This window comes from Petaurus breviceps, unplaced genomic scaffold (assembly GCF_028583685.1).
Source record: "Petaurus breviceps papuanus isolate PSGF00001 unplaced genomic scaffold, PetGlider_PUasm1.0 173, whole genome shotgun sequence".
Lineage (NCBI taxonomy): Eukaryota > Metazoa > Chordata > Mammalia > Diprotodontia > Petauridae > Petaurus > Petaurus breviceps.
In genome coordinates, this window is record NW_027185759.1 from 10,203,589 (window position 1) to 10,224,532 (window position 20,944).

Here is a 20,944-nt window from a genome sequence, read left to right on the forward strand (position 1 = left end):
TAAACCTTTGAGATTAGCTGACTGTCAAATAAGCTAAAACCAGTTACACAAGAAAGGAAAGCCGACAAAAGAAAGGCCAATATAAGGACAGTAATTTCTTGGTTATCTGCTGTCAACAGAAAATTTTTTTTTGCCTTTTTTTTGGAGGGCAATTGGGGTTAAGTGACTTGCCTAAAGTCACATGGCTAGTAAGTGTGTCAAGTGTCTGAGGCAGGATTTGAACTCAAGTCCTCCTGATTCCAGGGCTGGTGCTCTATTCACTGCGTCACCTAGCCTCCCCTAGTTAACAGAAATTTAAATTACGTGGGCTTTCTACCTTATTCTCTGCCCCTGAAACACAGGAAAGCACTCGATATGTGCTCAGGATACATTAATTTCAATAGTGGCAAAAGAAAAATATAAATAATAGGTGAATCTGTTACAAATCATCTTTTAATGCCAAAACAAATCCAAAAACAAAAAAAAAGCTGTTTTACGCATGTTATTATTTTTCCTTTACTAGTGCTTATGATGAAATGGATTACACTAAAACAATTCAAAAAACTAATAATAATATTATAATAACAGTAATAATAATAAGTTTAATAAAGATAGGTTTTCCAAGGACAAAAATGGACTTACTTCGTATTTGTTTAATGATAGGCTTCATCGGTTCAAGCCAAATCTAAAGAGGATAAAAAAAGAAAACTCATTTAATAACACTTCCTTTATCATGTTCATTCAGTAGACATACTGAAAAATGTTGATATTATTCATAATCTAGAGAAAAACAAATGGTAAGACTATTGCCTCTCAAATTCTTTTTTAAAAAGTCAGATTCCATTACAACAGGAAAAAAAAGGAAAATTCCTTTTTGCTCTATGATTTTAAATCTTTTTAACATGACTGATAGAGTTAATGTAAGGAGAACCTCTCCACCAACTGCAGCGACCCAGAAATGTCCTGGGCTGCTTCTTGCCTTGGGCTGCAGCGATTTCTCTATCCCGGAAGGTTATTCAAGCAACACACAGATGGGAGGAGCGAGGAGCATGGTACTTGTCAGGCAAAGTGGGGAGAACATCCTTGTTCAGGTGCAGGGATGATCTATGAGGTTCTCCTAACTCTAAAATTCTTTCCTATTAGATTATAAGATCCTTAAGGATTTTTGTGTTCCCAGGCTCCCTAGGATTGTCTTATCTTGCACATGTCAGAGTCTGAATAAACATTTGTTGAACGGACAAACAAATGAAAGAATCCTGACATATGTCCTTGTAGGACACTCTTAAAGGTACCCTCAGCTACACCCCCCCCCCCATTTTCTCCTGGGACAGCGAGTTCAGAGGCATAATTCATTCTATTCCTCATACCAAGTCTGTATGCTGCCACTATCCATAAGCTGAGTGGACCAAGTGAAAAGGACTTGAAATCATCAGGTAAATGTTTCTCTCTATCAGCACAAGGGAGACATACTAATGATGTAGACAATCTTTTCATAAAACACATACACACACACACGCACGCACACACACACAACTTAATTGCTTGAAATTCATCTAGCCTTCACAACTGAACACAAATTATCTGAAGAAAATACTTCCCACCTTTCAAAGAGGTTTTAAAATTTATTTTCTAAAATAAATACAAGCTAAACAAGCTAACTGGTAGGAACCTTATCAAAATCAAGTATATACTGTTTAGCGTTATATGCATTTCAACCCTGTATAACAGCATTCTAACATTTTTTCCAAAAATAAACAATCATATTCTTTACATACCCAATAAGACTGGACATTCTGGAATTCCAATCCAAAGTAATCTGATTCAATCAAATTTAAATGCTTAAACACCTCTGTCAACAGGATCTGTCCATAGCATTTAGGCTAAGAAAAAAGAGAGGGGGAGAAAGGAAGGGCACAGAAGAAAATTAATTTTACATCTAATCTAAGAAAAGAAACATTTTTAAAGCTGTGGAATGAAGCTTCTTTGAACAAACAAAACTTGGTTAATTGCATGTGTTTAATTTTGCAACAATATATGACAAATGGTTATGCTGCCACAAATCAAATAAGTGTTTGTTGCTTTAATGGAAATTTATACAAATTTTTAAAAACGTAAACAATAAATTCAAAGGATGTGTATTTTTATTGATATTTCTTTGAAACTCCAAAATAATAATGAAAAGGGTTTCTTTCACTTACTATTTCATTCTGATATGAGAATAGTGTGGTACTGCTCATTTCATCTGCACCATTATAAATCTTCTGCCTTGAGGAGGAGGCATGGAGGGGCTGTTATCTCCACTGACTGAGGAACTACATGGATCAGGGAAGTTATGCTCCCCCCACCCCAAAAACCTCCCAAGTTCATGCTACACTCATGCACATAGTAGGCACTTAATAAATGTGTGCCGACTATTGTGCTGACTTTGGCCTCTCCCTCAAAACCCTCCACTGTCTTCTCATCAAATGAGAAAACACAGGAAAGCAGCTGAGGCTAAGGTGGGGTATGTGTGGTCATCTTCTACTACCCTCCAGGGCCTCCCCCAATAGAAGCTTCCTCCAATCATTCCATCACCCCCTAAACTGCTACTGCCCCACCTCCACACAAGGAATATTAACTGGCTTCCTGTTAGTCACATTTACCCTTTGCTCTTGCCCCTACAGGAAAGATGAAACTAAGAGAGAAAGCCTCCACCTCTGGACACAAAAATTAGCAATCAAAAATAATCTAGTGAGATCTTTGGAAAAGGCCCTGCTTACTGTCTCCAGTTTTGGTTTGTTTTTCAATTTTTCCCATAAAGTTTTGCTTCTCTAAATTTGTGGACTACAGGCCTGTAAGAAGAGTTAATGTCAATATACTAAGTGACATCAGGTAGTGACTTTCTCAGATTTTATGTATGGAAACAATATAAACAACTGAAGTGAAACTGTCCCTCTCATGCTATGGCATTTCCCACACAACTACATCCTTCTTTAAGGCTCTCTTCCCCTCACCCCCACCTCCCCACTCTCCCAGTTGAAGACCTACCTTCATAACTTCTCTAAAAAATCTGAGACCACTCTCAAAGAGCTCCCTCTTCTCTGCCTGCTCCTCATCTCATATGACCTCAGCCCATCTCTCCCATTATCCCTTCCCTCACTCCAGTCTCACACAAAGAAGTGGCCTTTTCTCCTTGCCAAGGTCAACTATACATGAAATCTTTAATCCTATTCCCTCTCTCACCTTCTCCAGCTGACTACGCTCCCTTTTATTCCTCTCTCACTTATCTTCAACCTCTCCTATCTGTTGGCTCCTTCCCTGCTGCCTACAAACCAATGTCTCACCCATCTTCTAAAAAGCCCTTGAAACAACCATCCCACTAAGCATCAGTCCACAGCTCTTCTCCACCTCTCAGCTCAACTCAGAAAACCATCTACACTCAATGCCTCCAGTTCTTCACTTCGCGCTGGCTTCCACCCTCACTATTCAATTGAACCTGCTCTCTCCAAAGTCATCAGTGACCTCTTACTTGCCAAATCAAGTAATAAATAGTCTTTTCTTCCTCCTCCACTTGACCTTGCTGCAACCTTCAGCAAGGAGAATCCTCCTTTTCCAGACACTCTCTCCTAGCTAGGCTTTCCGCCCTCTGCTCTTGCCTAATTCTCTTAACCACATGGCCACTCCTTCACGTCCTCCTTTGCTGGATTCTTCATCTACATCACATCGGCGTATCATGGATATCCCCCGAAGCTCTGTTCTGGGACTACTTCGTTTCTTCTTATCATCTCCATGGGTTCAACTATCATCTCAACATGATGAATTCCAGATCAGTACATTCAGTCCGCATCTCTTTCTGAGTTCCAGTCCCTCATCACTTTTGGAAATCTTGAACTGACCATCCCACAGGCATTTCAAACTCAGTATGTCCAAAATACAGCTTGGTAATGTTCCTGGTCCCCCAACCCCACAAAAAATTTCCTCTCTTCCCAACTTTTCTATTACTTATTGAGGGCACAAGTCAGTCAAATCAAATCAAACCAACAAGCATTTATAAAGTACTATGTGCCAGGCACTATGTTAAGCACTAGGAATACAAATAAAAGCAAAGACAGTCCCCGATCCCAAGGACCTTATATTCTAATGGGGGAAAATCACATTATCAAAGGAAACTGTGAGGGAGAGAGCAGAGAAGGTACCCACATTAGGTTATGGTGGGAGTGAACACAGCTGACCAGGGCCCTTCCTTAAAATGGTGGCTCTGGGAGCGACTGCCCAATCAGAAGAAGGGGCTACAGTCACCTAGATATATGCCTGACACATTCAATCTGTTGTCAAATCTCGACATTTTTACCTCCACTTCCCAGGTCTATTATGTCCCCCTCTTCCCACAACTCACACTGTTGCCACAGCCCTGTTACAAGGCTACGATCCCCTCACCCAATTGCCTTGTCCAGTCTCCCAGCTTCAAGTGTCTTCCCACTGCAATTCATCATCCATTTGGCTCAAGCATATCACCCCCATCACCAACAGGACCAAATGGGAAATCCTCTTCTTGACATCTGGAGGCCTTCACACCCTGGTATCCTCTACTTTCCAGTGTTCTTGAGACTTACTCTCCTCCTCAGCCTCTCTGATCCAGCAATACCAATCTATTTACTATTCCTCACACAGGACACTCCATTTCCTGAAATTCCATGAGTGGAAACTGGCTGTGCCCCCTATCTGAAATGTTCCCCCTCTTCACCTCTGACTCCTGGGTTTTCTGGCTTAAATTCCATCAATCACAGGAACTATTTCTGGATCCCATCTGTTGCCAATGAATGTGCACCTTCCTTCAAAAACTGCCATTTCCACTGCATACAGTTAGGGTAAACACAGCTATATGCATGGTTCATAGAAACGCTAGCTCAAAGACAGGGCTGTCTTTGGGCTTCTTTGTTATCCCTGCACACAGCACCACGTCTGGCACATGCACTAGGTGGCAGGGACACAAAGACAAAATGAAAACTCTTCTAGCCCCGAAGTTCTCTGCTAATAACAGGTAATATTTTTATGATGCCTACTATATGCCAGTCACTACGCTATGTGCTTTATAATTGTAATTTCATTTGATCTTCATAACCCTGGAAGGGAGGTGCTATTATTATTCCCATTCTACAGATGAGGAAACTGAGGTAAACAGATTAAGCAACTTGCCCAGTTGTTGTTCAGTAGTTTCAGTTCTCTCTGAGTTCTCTCTTTGTGACCCCATTTGGGGTTTTCTTGGCAAAGATACTGAAGTGGTTTGTCATTTCCTTCTCCAGCTCATTTGACAGATGAGGAAATGGAGGCAAAAAGCATTAAGTGACTTGCCCAGGGTCACATAACTAGTAAACATCTGAGGCCGGATTTGAACTCAGGTCCTCCTACCTGGTGCTCTATTCACTGTGCCACCTAGCTGCCCCATAACCAAAATTATGACTGATGTTTCAAGTAGGAAACCGGAAATATTTCAGTCAATTTCTATACTTATTATTCCTTATTTTCTAAAAAGTTGTTACCCAAGCTCTTTCACATATACAACCCCTCCTCTATCTTATTCCTATACTCAACACAAGAATTCCACCCAGCATTTGGTGGTGGCCACCCTTGCTACTGTGTTTCCAAAGTGGCATGTGATTTAATAATTTGTGAACCAGATGTTCACTTAATCCAGTCAGAAAGTCTGGCTTAATTTATTTTATGACAAACCAAATTCTAAAATTTCTTGAGGCATTAGCACAATCAGAAGCAACACAAAAAGAAACAAATAGACCATCATGTCTGTCACCAGTTTACTTGGACAGTAAACAGATAAACATCCAGTTTGGAAGTGTTCTTCAACTGTTAGATTACAAAATAAATTATAAGCAACAACATACAAAATTACAGGTAAAACATACTTTTTTCTTGTTGAATAATGCCATTTTAAAAGTTGTTCAGTCCTTCTAGGCTAAGACATAAAAGTGTATTGTTAAAAATGTTACATTTACAAGAGTGGCATTAAATATTTTGCCTTGATGCAAATGAGCCACAAAGGATTGGCTAACAAAGTATTTCTTTATTCTTTGTCTTGAGCACTGTGGGAAAATTCTTCCCGGGACAACTTGATTTTAGTTCTTCAAGTTGTTTATTCCATACACCCATTTCCAGTTCATTTGCCAAAACAGAAATCCTCCAGCCACCCGAATTCCGACTCCTCCTTTTGGGCAAAAATCAAAATCCGTTTCTCTACATGAAATGGTGCTACATAATACTTCTCCTTGTGAATTACCTCAATCACTCCATACCAATGCAAGTTCCTACTCTACTGGGCAATTTTTTAAAAAGCTTTGACGAACAGGAAGCTCAGACTGAACACATGTTAGATTCTTTAAAAGGTCACCAACATTTCTGATGGCATTTCCCTCTCATCTGGGCATCTTCCAAATCTCCAATTCTCATAGTCCTAATGTGCATAATGCCAATGTTCGGCCTCAAATGCCATTTAACAAGCCCACAAAGACAGCTGGAAGATGCTGAAATACACAGCTGTGAAAGCTACTTCAGCTTAAAGAAGACAAAATATAATTCAAGGCCTTCCCAGTCCCATGTGCTATCTATTTGGGGTCTTGAAAGAAGGGATGCTGGGTAAGATGGAATTGGGACAAATCTATTTTTAGGTCATGCCAGCACAATAAGGTGGTACAGCAGATAGTGTTCCTTGCCTGGAGGCAGGAAGACACATCTCCCCAAGTTCAAATCTGGCCTCAGATAATTATTAGCTATGTGACCCTGGCCAAGTCACTTAACCCTGTTTGCCTCAGTTTCCTAATCTGTAAAATAAGGTGGAGAAGGAAATGGCAAACCACTGCAGTATCTTTGCTAAGAAAACTTAAAAAGGGATCACAAATAGTTGAACACAACTGAAAAAATGAAACCACATTGTCAGCATGCTTGTACTCAAAGCTTAAGAATAACCAGTGCAATGTGGAAAGATGCATGGTTCTGAGAACAGTGAGACCCACAAAGAGAAGGATTAATTTCCAGATCCCAAATTATATTATAAAGCAGGAATAATCAAAAGCACTTGGTATTAGTTTAAAAATAGAAAAGAAGACCAATAGAACAGGGTTGTCAAGGAAGAAAGAGAAAAAACTGAATACAGTAACTCAGTGTTCAATAAATCTAAAAACATCGATTACCTAGAAAACAATGTATTTGCCAAGAATTTCTGGGAAAACTGGAAAGCAATCTAGCAGAAATTAGGCTTAAACCAATATTTTACAACATAAACCACAACAAATTCAAAGTCAACATGTGACTTGAATATTTTATACCACTGAAAAGTTTTATACCATCAAAAAAAAGATCACATAGACCTTTTACAGCTATGGATAAAGAGTGAATCCTTTTTTTTTTTTTTTGCTTTTTGGAGGGGTAAGAAGGGCAGTTGGGGTTAAGTGACTTGCCCAAGGTCACATGGCTAGTAAATGTGTCAAGTGTCTGAGGTTGAATTTGAACTCGGGTCCTCCTGACTCCAGGGCCGGTGCTCTATTCACTGTGCCACCTAGCAGCCCTAAAGAGTGAATTCTTAACAAAACATGGGACAAAGGCAATTACTAAAGACAAAAGCTAATTTTGATTATATGAAGCAGAAAACCTTTCACATGAATAAAATGAATGTTACTAGAATGAGAAGTGCAGTCGTTTGGTGGAAAAAATATCCCTATGAAATATCTCTGCTAAAGAAGTAATATCTACAACAAACGGGCAACAGACATTGAGAAATCCAACGGCCCTTTATTTCCTAATAGATAAGTGGTGAAAGGGTATGAACAAACAGTTCTCAAAACAAGAATTACCAATTATTAGCAACCATATGAAAGCAGGTTTCAAATTACTAATAAAGAAATGAAAATCACAATAACCCTGACAAAGATTACAAAAGATGGGAATAGATAGTTTTGAAAGGATTGTGGCAAAATAGGCACGCTCTGCACTGCTGACAGAGTTGTAAATCAGATGGAACTATGAGTCTCTACCCTTTGATCCATCAATTTTGCTGATAGGCATACACCCTAAGGAGGTAATGGACAAAAAGAGAGGCTGCATAGTCAACAAAATATTTACAGTGACATTTTTTGTGGTAACAAGGATGCCCACCTACTGAAGGCTAAATAAGAAAAGACTAAACAATCTGTGGTATACAAATGAAATGGACTATTAGTGTGCTATAAAAACAATGAATATAATTAGTAACTGTCAGTCAATAAGCATTTATTACAGACCTACTATATACCAGGTACTTTGTAAGCTCTGGGTAAAACAAACAAAAAACCAAACCATCTCAGTCCCTGCCCTCAAGGAGCTCCCAGTCTAACGGAGGACACATGTGAACAACTCCACATCAACAAGGCAACAGAAGGACAGACCAGCCCCATGTGCTACGACGAGGAGGATGAGAAGGCTTCTTGCAGGAGGGAGGGAGGTGCCAGCTGAGACCTGAGGGCACCAGGAGGGGGGCTGTGAATTATGGATCAAATGGTGTACAAAGGACAGCAAGGACAAACAGACTGGGAAGGTCAGAAGGGCCAGGTTCCAAAGGGCTGTCCTTTTCAGGGAGTAATAAGGAGGAAGGGACATAACATGAAATTTGGGGAGATCAGATAGGAGAGATGGGTGAGGTCACTACAGAAATGGAAACCTGAGAGTAGCTAACAGTAGTTAAGTAGTAGACATAGAAAGGAAAATCTCAGGCAATGAGGCTGCCCTGGGAGGTGCAGCCAGATTGTGACCTACCAGGCTAACACTAGGAGCACAGATTTTGTTTGCTAAGTGGTAAGGAATAAGTGAGTTTTCTTTTAGCGGAATGCCAATCCTCACTGTGTTTTCCAAGCTGCCTTGGGCAGCACACCTCCTCTGTGTTCCCAAGGAACCATCCCCTGTCCTCCCCTCCCATGACCACAGGCCTCTTTACCCCTTTTCTAACCCACCAATATCCCTGCTCCAGGCCTTTCCCCTCACCCATGCACCTTCCATACTGTTAAGAAAAGTCTAAAGCAGAGACATGGCCACATCACTGTCCTGATTAAAAATCTCCAATGACCCCCTACTGCCTTTAATGTAAAATGTGAAGCCTTCAATCTATCCACAAGGACTAAGCACCCAGAATGTGCCAGGCGCTGCCTTAGGCACAGGGGACAAGCGACAAAGAAGGAATCTCCATTCAGCAGCTCACAGTCAGATGGAGAAGACACATGCCAGAGGAATCTAAAGGGACTAAAAAGAACAGAGATGGGAGGGCACCGGTAGTGGAAAGGCTGGTGACTGAGCTGTGTCCTAAAGGAAAAGAGGGACTTAATGAGGGGAAGATAAGGAGCGTATACATTCCAGGCATGGGGGAGAGCCAGCACAATGGCATGAAGAAGAGAGATGGAATGCCAAACAAGAGAAATGCAGAGTGGCCCAGTCTGGCTAGAGGGAGAGTGAAGTCTAACAAGGTTGGAAAACTGGGGTCAGACTGTGAAGGGCTAAACAAAGGACTTTACATTCACTCCTCCAGGCAACAGGCTCAATGGAGCTGTTGGAGTACAGGAGTGCCATGGTCAGATACTAACTGTGGCAGCAGGGTAAAGGATGGAGTGGAAGAGTGAGGGGCCTGAGGCAGGGAAACCAATGAACAGTCTCAACATGAGGTGAGGAGGTCTGAACTACAACTGTGTCTGTGTAACTAGAGAGAAGGGGTTAGAGGAGAGAGGTGGAAGAGAATAGTGGAAAAGGGAGAGCATCTGGACCAGGAAGTCACAGGGAATAGTGATTGGAGTCGACTGACTGATGCGCCCTCTCCAGGAACAGTATTTGTACAGTTAGTCCTCAACCCCTGCTCCACTTCATGCATTCCCATGATTTTATTAGTAACCTCATCCTCAATTTTGCAGTGGAAACCACACACATTTGTGGCTATGCTCCCATACTAAGATCTAAGGATCTCAAACAGAAAACAAAGCAGATGTCACTGATGGATTATTTCAAGCTGATGCAGCCTTTGTGATCTCCAACACCACGCACCAACCACAAAGGCCATAGTGTCAGAGGTGATCACAGTCTTCCGACAACAGTGACTAAAGTCTCAACAACCTCTCCCTTGGTTTTCAGAGAGCAGCCAAGGTAGAGAGGTTTATAGCAGCATAATAGACAGAACTATGCCCTCACACTGCCATTTGACACAGTGGAAGGTAAGATCCAGGCTAAAAAAATGTTTTGATTTTGAGGATTTTATTTGCTGTATCATATTTATGGTACTATAGATTTCATGTATATGAAAAGTGAATATCGTCTAAAATCAATGTTTGTTTTTATTGAGACATTAGCACAAAAGGTCACAGGATTCTAAGAAATTACTAGTGAGAAAAATGTTTTGCATGTTACCTATTTTATTTTGTGTACTGCATTTTGTAGATTATTTCATGGTTGCTCTTTAGAAAAAGTACATATTAGAATTAATGTTTTGCTATAAAGAACTGTATGTAGAAAAGGATATTTTCAGCAATCCTTAGCAACAGAGATATTATAATAATGTAATCATTTTTGGTGGTTGCAGAAACCTAACCACCCCCTATTTCTCATAGGTTCCATGTATCAGCATTTGCATTTTTTAACTTTGTGCCATTTTCTGGGGTTGCAAGGGTGGGTGGAACTTTAGCTCCTGCAAGGCATGAAGAGAACTGCAAAGTAAGAGGAATACTTACCAATCAGGGTCCTAGGGATGAAGGGAAAGGAAAGGTCTGGTGCCATGGTCTGGAGATGCTTGGGAAGTGACTGCTAAGGTTAGGAACCTGGGAGATTAAAAGAATAGTAGGATGCTAGACAAAAATAAGGACATCTGAGAGAGGGGTGGATTTGGGAAGAAAGAGAATGAGTTCTGTTTTGAACATATCAGAGTCTGAGATGTGTCAGAGTCATCTGTTGAAAGTTTTAAGGTAGATAAGTGGTACTGAGAGTATGGAGTGCTGGACCTGGTGGCAAGATGGCCTAAGTTCAAGTTCAGGTTCAAACATACTAACTACAGGACTTTGTGCAAGTACTTAATATATCTACCTCAGTTTCCTTATCTGTAAAATAGGGATAATAATAGCATCTATCTCCTAGGGCTGTTGTGGGGCTAAAATGAAATAGCTGTAAAATAATTTTCAAACTTTAATGCTATTTATATATAACCACCTATGTAAATGTTAGCTATTATTGTTATTGTTGCCATTGCTGTTAAGTGTCTAATGATATGGCGGGACTGAGGGTCATGGAAGAGAGCGGAGTTGGGAGTTGGATTCCTAATTCTGCATAAATGAGAAGTACACCCATGGGAGAGGAAGGAATCACCAAAAGATGGGATTTAAAGACCTAACGTCCTGGTATCCAATAGCCAAGTGAGGGAGCATCTTTCAGAAACTCCCAAGATCCCAAGTGTGCATATCTTACCACACTTCAAAAAACGAACCCTCTCTTTACTAATCAACTTTTTTTAGATGTCTCTTCATGATCCAGCAGAACCCACCTAACTTTATCTTGTACTTTTAAAGCATAAAACAGGCCACAATTCCAGTAAAACTTTTGTCTGAGAACTATTATTCATATTCTTAACATTTTTTTGCTAAATTTATTTTCAAAGAGACAAAAATAAATCTCTTACCCAAGTATAAATAGAAAGAGCTCTCTGGGGCTTGTACTGAGCTCCTAAAAGCAAGCATTGCTTATAATCCTAGGCAATGGGCCACTGTCTGCCACTGTGTACTATTACTGATTAGTATGAAAGGAAAGAGACACAATTGTCAAATCACATAGTGTTAGTAACAGTGGGTAAGAACTGTTTTTGAGACAACATTCTTCCTGTATAACAACAGCTGAAGTCTGTAGAAACAGCAGACAGAGCCCCAAAGCCCAACCCAAAAGGTCTTCCTATCTCTCCTCCTCCCCTCTTAGGCAGGGGGGTTAAGGCTTCCTCCTTGCTAAGATTAACCCTCCAACCTCCAGTCTGCTACCATCTCCTCCAGGATTATGGGAACCTTCCCCTCTCCTCTTCCACCCAATCCCCACCTCTCCACTGGTGTCTTTCCCTCCTGACTCTAGAAAGGTCTTCCCAGATATTCTGAGGGAAGACGCAAGAATGTTGTGCTTTAAATGTGCATACCCTGGGGTGGCTAAGTGAATAGAGCACCAGCCCTGGAGTCAGAAGGACCTGAGTTCAAATCAGGTCTCAGACACTTAACACTTACTAGCTATGTGACCTTGGGCAAGTCACTTAACCCCAATTGCCCTGTCTTTCCCCCTCAAAAAAAAAAAAAGGCAAAAAAATAAATAAATAAAAGTGTGCATACCCTTTGACCCAGCAATACTATTTCTAGGGCTGTCTCAAAGAGATCATAGAAGTGGGAAAAGCACCCATATGTACAAAAATATTTATAGCAGCTCTTTTTATAGTGGCAAAGAATTGGAAATCAAGGAAATACCCATCAATTGGGGAATGGCTCAACAAGTTGTGGTATATGAATATAACAGAATACTACTGGCTAGGTGGCGCAGTGAATAAAGCGCCAGTCCCAAAGTCAGGAGAACCCGAGTTTGGTTCCAGCCTCAGACACTTAACACCCACACAAAAAAACTAGCCGTGTGACCTTGGGCAATATTACTATTATCTAATTCTAGAGTCAGGAGGGGAAGACACCAGTGGAGAGGTGGGGACTAGGTGGAAGAGGAGAGGGGAAGGTTGCCATAATCCTGGAGGAGATGGCAGCAGACTGGAGGTTGGAGGGTTAATTTTGCCCAAGATTACTTAACCCCAATTGCCCTCCAAAAGGCAAAAAAAAAAAAAAAAAAGAATACTATTGTGCTATAAGAAATGAGGAGCAGACATACTTCCTAATAACCTGGAGAGACTTTTACAAACTGATACTGAGTGAGGGGAGCAGAGCCAGGAGAACATTGTACACAATTACAGGCACATCATTATCTGTGCTGACTGACTTTGATAGACTGGGCTTCTCTCAGCAACACAAGGTTACAAGACAACACCAAAAGACTCATGATGGAAAAGCCTGTCCATATCCTGAGAGAGAATTACAGAGTCTGAACGCAGACTGAAGCAAGCTTCTTGTTCTCCATCTTTCTTGTTTCGTTTTGCTTCTTCTTCCTTGTTCATTCACTTGGTTATAATCCTCCTTTACAACCTGACTAATATTTAACATGAAGGTGTATGTACAACCTACACCAGATTGCATGCTGCCTTTAGGGAGGGAGGTTTACAACTGAATGCTGTAAACTAAAAGTAACTAAATTTAAAAGAAAAAAAAAAAAAGAAAAGTTCTGTTTGAATGGTTTCCCTTTATTCTGTTACTTTGTAAAATCTATCAGAGACCAGTTGGATTACCAAGCCTCCTTTAGCAACCCAGATATCTCCCAGAGGATTACCAGACGCTGCCATATTTCACATTTACTATTTCCTCATACCTGCTAAAATGAGAGAACATAGTGATGGGGAATAAAGGAGAGAGATCATGTGTGATCTTCAATGGGAAAGTAAACTCCAACATCAATGAAAGGGCAATGTTAATCATTTTAAACTGACCTTCAAGCAACTGTTTACATGTCTTTATTGAAAACTATTTTAATGGGAAACGACAGCCTTTCTTTTACTCAAATTTCTATAAATGCATCCATTTCAAATACCAAAACATGCCAAGGACATAAATCTCCATTTCAAGAGTTAAAATAAAGACAAAAAAATGAATTCTGAATAAACTTATAAATATCCAAAAACCTAGGCTTATGGTAGAATGCATTTCTTATGATCAGAACAACACTCAATTTGTAATTTTAAAAAAAGTATTGGGGTAATTGGGTGACAGTGAATAGAATATGGGCCCTGGAGTCAGGAGGACCTGAGTCAAATCCGGCCTCAGACACTTGACACACTTACTAGCCATGTGACCTTGGGCAAGTCACTTAACCCCAATTGCCCTGCCCTCCCCCCTCCAAAAAGCAAAAAAATTAAAAAAATAAAAATAAAGCATTACATGCTGTGAGCAGCTAGGTGGTGCAGAGGATAGAGTGCCTAGTCTGGAGTCAGGAAGACATGAGTTCAAATCCAGTCTCAGACTCTTGCTAGCTATGTGACCCTGTGTGAGGCACCTCACCCTGTTTGCCTCAGTTTCCTCATCTGTAAAATGAGCTGGAGAAGGAAATGGCAAACCACTCCAGTATCTCTACCAAGAAAACCCCAAATGGGGCCACAAAGAGTTGCACATGACTGAAACTACCGAACAACAACTGTAGGCCATCCACAAAGTAGCCTCTGCCAAAAGCTGATGCTTTTAAGAAAGGTGAACATTCCCGAATACACTTGGTGAAGAGCCAGACAGACCATATGAATGGGTGGGGAAAGATATACCTCTCATATGATTCTCACTGCAATCACGACAGGTCTAGAATCATAAGCTCGATTCAACAAAAATATATGGAATCCTAAATTAGAATTCTACACACCGTCATGGCAAACAGAGTGGGCTGGGAAAAGCACAAAATCATACACACGCTGAGCATCCGTTTATGTACAATTGTTCTCACAAACACGCCTGTAACCACATTTCAGATCCAATGACTTATTTTTGTTCTTCAGTAAGCAGTCACGAAGCCTCCAAAAATAGAATTCCTCACTAAGGCCCATTCAGGGCCTTAGAGAGAAGTTGAAGTGGAGACAATTTTTAAAAAACGTACTTTCTTTATCAAACAACAAAAAACAAATTACATTCTTCATTAATCATTATAAATAGAATGTAAAAATAGCGTACATGTTCCCCAAACTGTTCAGAGACTAGGAAGACAACATAGAGCTACTTTTCTAACTATTCCGACATGTTTGTAATACAATAAAACCTCACCAGGAATTAGACGAAATAACGGCCACAGTCACCTACAAATCTCTAACTCTCTGATCTGAACTGGATTCTAGAGCTAGAATCTGAGAGGCCATCTAGTCTGCTCCCAATTTTACAGATGAGGAAACTGGGGCCCAGGGAGGTGGTGTAACTTGCCCAAAATCACACTGAAAATGTCAAAGGTAACCTGTTTAATCCTGTTTGCCTCAGTTTCCTCATCTGTAAAATGAGCTGGAGAAGGAAATGGCAAACCACTTCAGTATCTCTTCCAAGAAAATCCAAGTGCGATCACAGAGAGTCAAGCACAACTAAATGGCTGAACAACAACAGTAGCGATTTCTGATCTCAGAGCTAGGTTCTTTACATTGTGATCAGCCTGGGACTATGAGGGGGTAATGAGCTGCACCATGGCAGTGACTTTCCACATCATTTCAGTTTCCCCACTTTAAGTGCCCAGCTTAAGCATTTTAACTATTTCTGGTGAACATCTATCTTCTCTACTTGACACGTCATGAATCCCAAACATAGAACAGTATAACAGTTAATACAGTGGGTACCCTGAGAGGCGAGCAAGACAAGCATTGCTACCTCCAACAGGAGGGCATCGCCTCAGAGGGAAGATCTACGGATAACTAGCTAACCCTACCAGTGGCTCTCCTCAAGGCCTGACATTCCTTTCCTCCTTCCTCCAAATGTCCTCCAGAAGCCTGGTCCCCCTAATGCTACTTTTTGCCCTGGAGGCAGCAGGGCTGGACTTGGAAATGGGAAGACCTGGGCTGAAATCCTGCCTCAGACACACACTAGCTATGTGCCGCTGTGTGCCACTGGGCAAGTCACTTAACTCCCTTGGGCCTCAGTTGGCACATCTTTGAAACAGGTAACAACTGGACCTATGTCCCAAGGTGGTTGTATCAAATGAACCAGTATGTGTAAAGCGCTTTGCAAAGCTTAGAGTGGTGTATGAATGCCAGATCACAGTTTATCCTGCCCCATCTTGTCTGTTCAGCTGTATGCATGTTGTCTTCTCCATCAGAGGAGCGTGTGGGCAGCAGCTGGCTCTGTGGCCTGTCTTTGTACCCCCAGAACTTACGGCACAGCTTCTGGCACTCTGCTATGCAGTAAATGCTTAGTAAGTGCTCCCTGTTATTGCTGTTATAAGGCCTTCAGCTTCAGTGTGCATGGACTTGCTGGTATTTATTATGGCTGCTCAGAGGCCTTGCTTGCTTCCTCTTCTCAGCTCTCCTGTATGTTATTAGACACACAGCTAGTCTCACAGAAAGTCAAAGAATGTTGGAGCTGGAAAGTAAGCTAGAAATGATCTAGTCCAACCCCCTCGTTTTAAGGATGGGGAAACTGAGGTTGAAATGGCAGGTGAAAGAGAGGGCATGACTGCTTCCCTGCCTGGCCACTGAAAGCAGAACCAGGAGCAATGGGTTAGAAGGTAAAATGTCAAGCTTCCCATGATGAAAACATTCCTAGCTAGTCATCTGAAAAAGTATGAGGGCGCCTCAGGAGGCAGTGAGCATCATACTCTGTGGATTCCTTTTCAGGTCTGGGTTAGACTGTATGGCCCCCGAGGTCGCTGCTACCTTGGAAATTCTCTTAAGGTCAGATGGTCCCAACCCAGTGCACTTCCTACTTTCACATAAATACTGCATACTGTTACCTACTTAAATGAACCTAGAGATGGCATATTTATCACATTTTCAGATGAAGACCAGAATTGAAAGAAGTGGGACCCCAAAAGATCTCTCAGCAAGAAATGTATCACAGCTAATCTTTCTATCTCCCCAAGACTTCTGGCATTGCTCTATATACAGAAAGCAATTCATGAATAGGAGTCAATGAATCTTTTTACAAATGGATTTTTGGTAATATCTCGTTTTTATCCCTCTCCCCACAGAGAGCCAGTCCTTACATCAAATAATTTTTTTTTGAAGAAGAGAAAGAGAAAAAAAAATCAGGAAAACCAACCAACCCATCTTAAAAAGTCTGAAATCCTATGCACTGTTCTCCACTAGCTGGCCCCTGCCAGACACTCAAGGAGCAGCTTCCCCTCTCCCTTCTTTAGAGTTGGCCTTGTTGCTTGATAACTTTGCAATATTCATGACTCTTATGGCTGGTTTTCCATTTATGTTGTTGCAATCATGGTATATATTTGTATACTGTTTTCTTGGCTCTGTTTACTTCATTTTGCATCAGTTCATCTAAGTTTTTCCAATGTTTCTCTATACTCACCATATTCACCATATCACATTCATGGTACCACAATATGCTTGCCCATTGCCTAGTCAATGGGCACAGCCTTTGTTTTCAGTTCACTGCTTCCACAAAAAGTGCTGGTAGAGATATTCTGGTGAATACATAACTGTTCTTTTTGTCACTGATTTTCATGGGATTTATCCCTTGTAGTGTAGTGGACTCTCTGGATCAGAAGGAATGGACATTTTAGTCATTTTATCTGCATATTTCCAAACTGCTTTCAAAATGGCAGAAGTGATTCCCAGCTTCCCCATCAAAGAACTAGAGGGCCAGTCTTTCCTGCCCTTCCCTACCACCCTCACCCTGACGATTCCCTTTTTTGTCACCTCTGTCAGTTTGCTGAGTGAGAGCTGACAACTTAGGTGTCAACACTTTTGGGCTGGGCATCTCTGTCACTCTTAGTGAAATGGAGTCTACTTTCATATGCTTTTTAATAGTCTGCAAGCCTTCAGAGCACTCACTGTTTGCTCTTATCTCTGACCACTACTAGCTTTTGCGAATGAGTGAATCTTAACATGTGAAATGCGCCAAATCCATTAAGGTGAAATTTAATAAATTTAATAAATGTGAAGATTTATAAAATGTGGGGGCATCTAGGTAGCGCAGTGAGTAGAGCACAAGCCCTGGAGCCAGGAGGACCTGAGTTTGGATTCAGCCTCGGACACTTAACACAAACACACAAAAACTAGCCGTGTGACCTTGGGCAAGTTACTTAACCCCAATTGTCCTCCAAAAAGCAAAAAAAAAAAAAAGATTTATAAAATGTGAAGCATGGTTGGCCAACAGTTCACTGGAAAAGCAGTGGGCTGTCAGACACAATAGATGGCTTAGATCGTTTGTTAAACTTTCTGAAATCTGTTACAAGGCAAGGCTTGCAGGAGAAGGGACCTCCTGAGAAATGAATGTGATATAAAAAGCAAAAAGACATCACTATCATTTTTCAAAAGGAACTGAGGTTTCTCATGATCTATAAGCTCAATATGGGCCAGAAAATAAGGGGGGCAAAAAGGATGAACCTGATCTTTAGTTGCACTGACAGGACCCCACATTCGAGAGGGAGGGAGGGAGATGACAGTCCTCCTCTGAGGCAGGTACATCTATAGTACTGGGCTCTACTTCAGGCATTATACCTTAGGAAAGCTTCCCACAAGACAGTATGCTCTGCTAGGTGCTAGGGAAGACTACAAAGACAGAGTTAGACAGTTTCTGCCTTCAAGAAGCTTATATTCAGGGCGGAGTCAAGATGGCGGATTAGAAGCATGACCTTCCCACGGCTCCTGCTTCCACCCTCCCCAATCCATGTAAAAAGGGGACTCTAAACAAACTTTGGAGCTGCAGAACTCACAAAATGACACAGAGAAGCTAACTTCCCACAGAGGACAGCCCAGCAGGCCAGCAGGAATTCAGCACAGTGCTCTGGGAGCCAAGCCCAGCCCCATCCTGAGGCTTTAGCCCCAGGGCGGGCCTGACCAGCCGGGCCAGAGGGGCTCCAGATCAGCAGCAGCTGTGGCCATTTCCAGATTTATCAACACATAGATGCAAAGGACAAAGTGAGAGGTCAGTGCAGTGTGGACTTTGGGACCCAGTAAGTGGGAGTGCGTGGCTTTTACCCCCAGGGTGAAAAGTCACTGAGACTCCAGCACAGCCAGCCAGCGACATGTGGCAGCTTCAGCTCCTGGCCTGTAGAGTGTAGGGGGACCAAGCACCAGTCTGAGGGGTAATCGCTCTTGCTTTAACCTGCTTGGATATGGATTGCAGTCTAGGGTGGAGGCCCTGGGGTGTGTGGCCAGCTTGCCAGAGCGTGTGGAGACCTCAGAGAGGGCACCCATCTAATACTTCTGGCAGCTGAGAAAACCCCAGTGTTTGGGACAAAAGCTCCCCTGTCTGGTGGCAGAGTCCTGCTGTGGCAAAAAGCCCAGGGGTCAAGTAATTGAGTGGCAAAATGAGCAGGCAAAGGAAACAAAGCAGACAGAAGATTCCAACATTAGACTCCTATTTTGGGGACAAAAAGGAGCAAAGCATGGAAGAGGAGGAAGACAGTGAAGTCAGAACTCCTGCACCAAAAGCTTCAAAGGAAAATACAAGCTGGTTACAGGCCATAGAGGACCTTAAGAAACAGATAAAGAAAAGTGGAGGAAAAACTGGGAAGAGAAATGAGAACAATGCAAGAAAATTATGAAATGAGAGTCAACAGCCTGACTGAAGAAAATAATACCTTAAAAAACAGACTGACTCAAATGTCAAAGGAGGCTCAAAAAGGCAATGAGGAGAAGAATGCCTTAAAAAGCCAAATTTGCCAGATGGAAAAAGAATCTCAAAAGCTCAACGAGGAGAATCACTGCTTCAGAATTAGATTGGAGCAAATGGAAGCTAATGACTTTATGAGAAATCAAGATGCTGTTAAATAGATCCAAACAAATGAAAGAATAGAAGGCAATGTGAAATTTCTCATGGGAAAAACCACTGACCTGGAAAATAGATCCAGGAGAGATAATTTAAAAATTATTGGACTACCTGAAAGCCATGACCAAAGTAAGAACCTAGAAATCATCCTCCAGGAAGTTCTCAAAGAAAACTGCCCTGATGTTTTAGTACCAGAGGGCAAAACAGAGGTTGAAAGAATCCACTGATCACCTCTTGAAAAAGATCCCAAAAAGAAAACTCCTAGGAATATTATAGCCAGGTTCCGGAATTCCCAGATTAAGGAGAGAATATTACAAGCATCTAGGAAGAAACAACTTGAACATTGTGGAAACACAATCAGGATAACCCAGGATCTGGCAGCTTCTACCCTGAGGGATCGAAGGGCTTGGAATATGATATTCCGGAGGTCAAAGGAGCTGGGATTAAAACCAAGAGTCGCCTACCCAGCAAAACTGAGTATCATGTTTCAGGGGAAAATATGGTCATTCAGTGGAATAGAGGACTTTCAAGCATTCTTGATGAAAAAAACCTGAGTTGAACAGAAAATTTGACATTCAGATACAAGAAGCAAGAGAAGCATGAGAAGGTAAACAGGGAAAAGAAATCATAAGGAACTTATCAAAGTTGAACTATTAACATTCCTACATGGAAAAACAATTGTAACTTATGAAACTTTTCTCAGTAGTTGAAGGGATTAGAAATATATATATATGAGGGTATATGGGCATATGAATACATGTGTGAATGTGTGTATATATGTTTACAGGTATACATAGATAGAGGGCACAGGAGCAATTTAACAGGAAGGGATGATACATAAAAGGTGAAATTAAGAGGTGAGAGGAATATAATGAGAGGAGGTGGGGAGAGACAGATTGGGGTAAACTCTCATACAGAAGAGGCAAGGGAAAATGGTTACAATGGAGGGGAAGAATAGGAAGGCAAAAGGGAATGGGTCAACCTTATTCCCACTGAATTTGGCTTGAGGAGGGAATGAAATACACACTAAATAGGGTATCTCACCCTCCAGGAGAGGTGGGGGGGAAGGGGTTGGGGGGGTGATGGAAGGGAGGGCAGGCTAGGGGGGGAGGGAAGTTGGAAGCACCCACTTTTGAAAAGGGATGGGATCAAAGTAGAGAATAGAACAAGTGGGAAGTGGGATAGGAGGGAGGGAAATATAGTCAGTCTTTTACAATATATCTACTATTTATTGTTTTGCATTAGCCACACATGTACAACCTATACTGAACTGCTTATCTTCCCAGTAAGGGTGGGTGACAAGGGAGGAAGGAAATGAATCTGGAATTCAAAGTTTTAAAATCAAACATTCAAATATATATATATATATATATATATATATATATATATATATA

At 41.5% G+C, this 20,944-nt stretch overlaps 1 protein-coding gene across 8 annotated transcripts in view; it reads right to left on the reverse strand.

Moving 5' to 3' along the window:
* The window catches only part of FARP2 (FERM, ARH/RhoGEF and pleckstrin domain protein 2), a 112,695-nt gene that overhangs the window by 69,131 nt on the left and 22,620 nt on the right, over window positions 1–20,944 (reverse strand). For all 8 annotated transcript variants that reach the window (XM_069083363.1, XM_069083366.1, XM_069083362.1 and 5 more), the window contains 2 exons: window positions 1,755–1,859; window positions 622–664 (listed from right to left, as the gene is read on the reverse strand). In XM_069083363.1, the coding sequence (XP_068939464.1) occupies window positions 622–664; window positions 1,755–1,859 (148 nt within the window). The remainder of the gene's footprint in view (window positions 1–621; window positions 665–1,754; window positions 1,860–20,944) is intronic.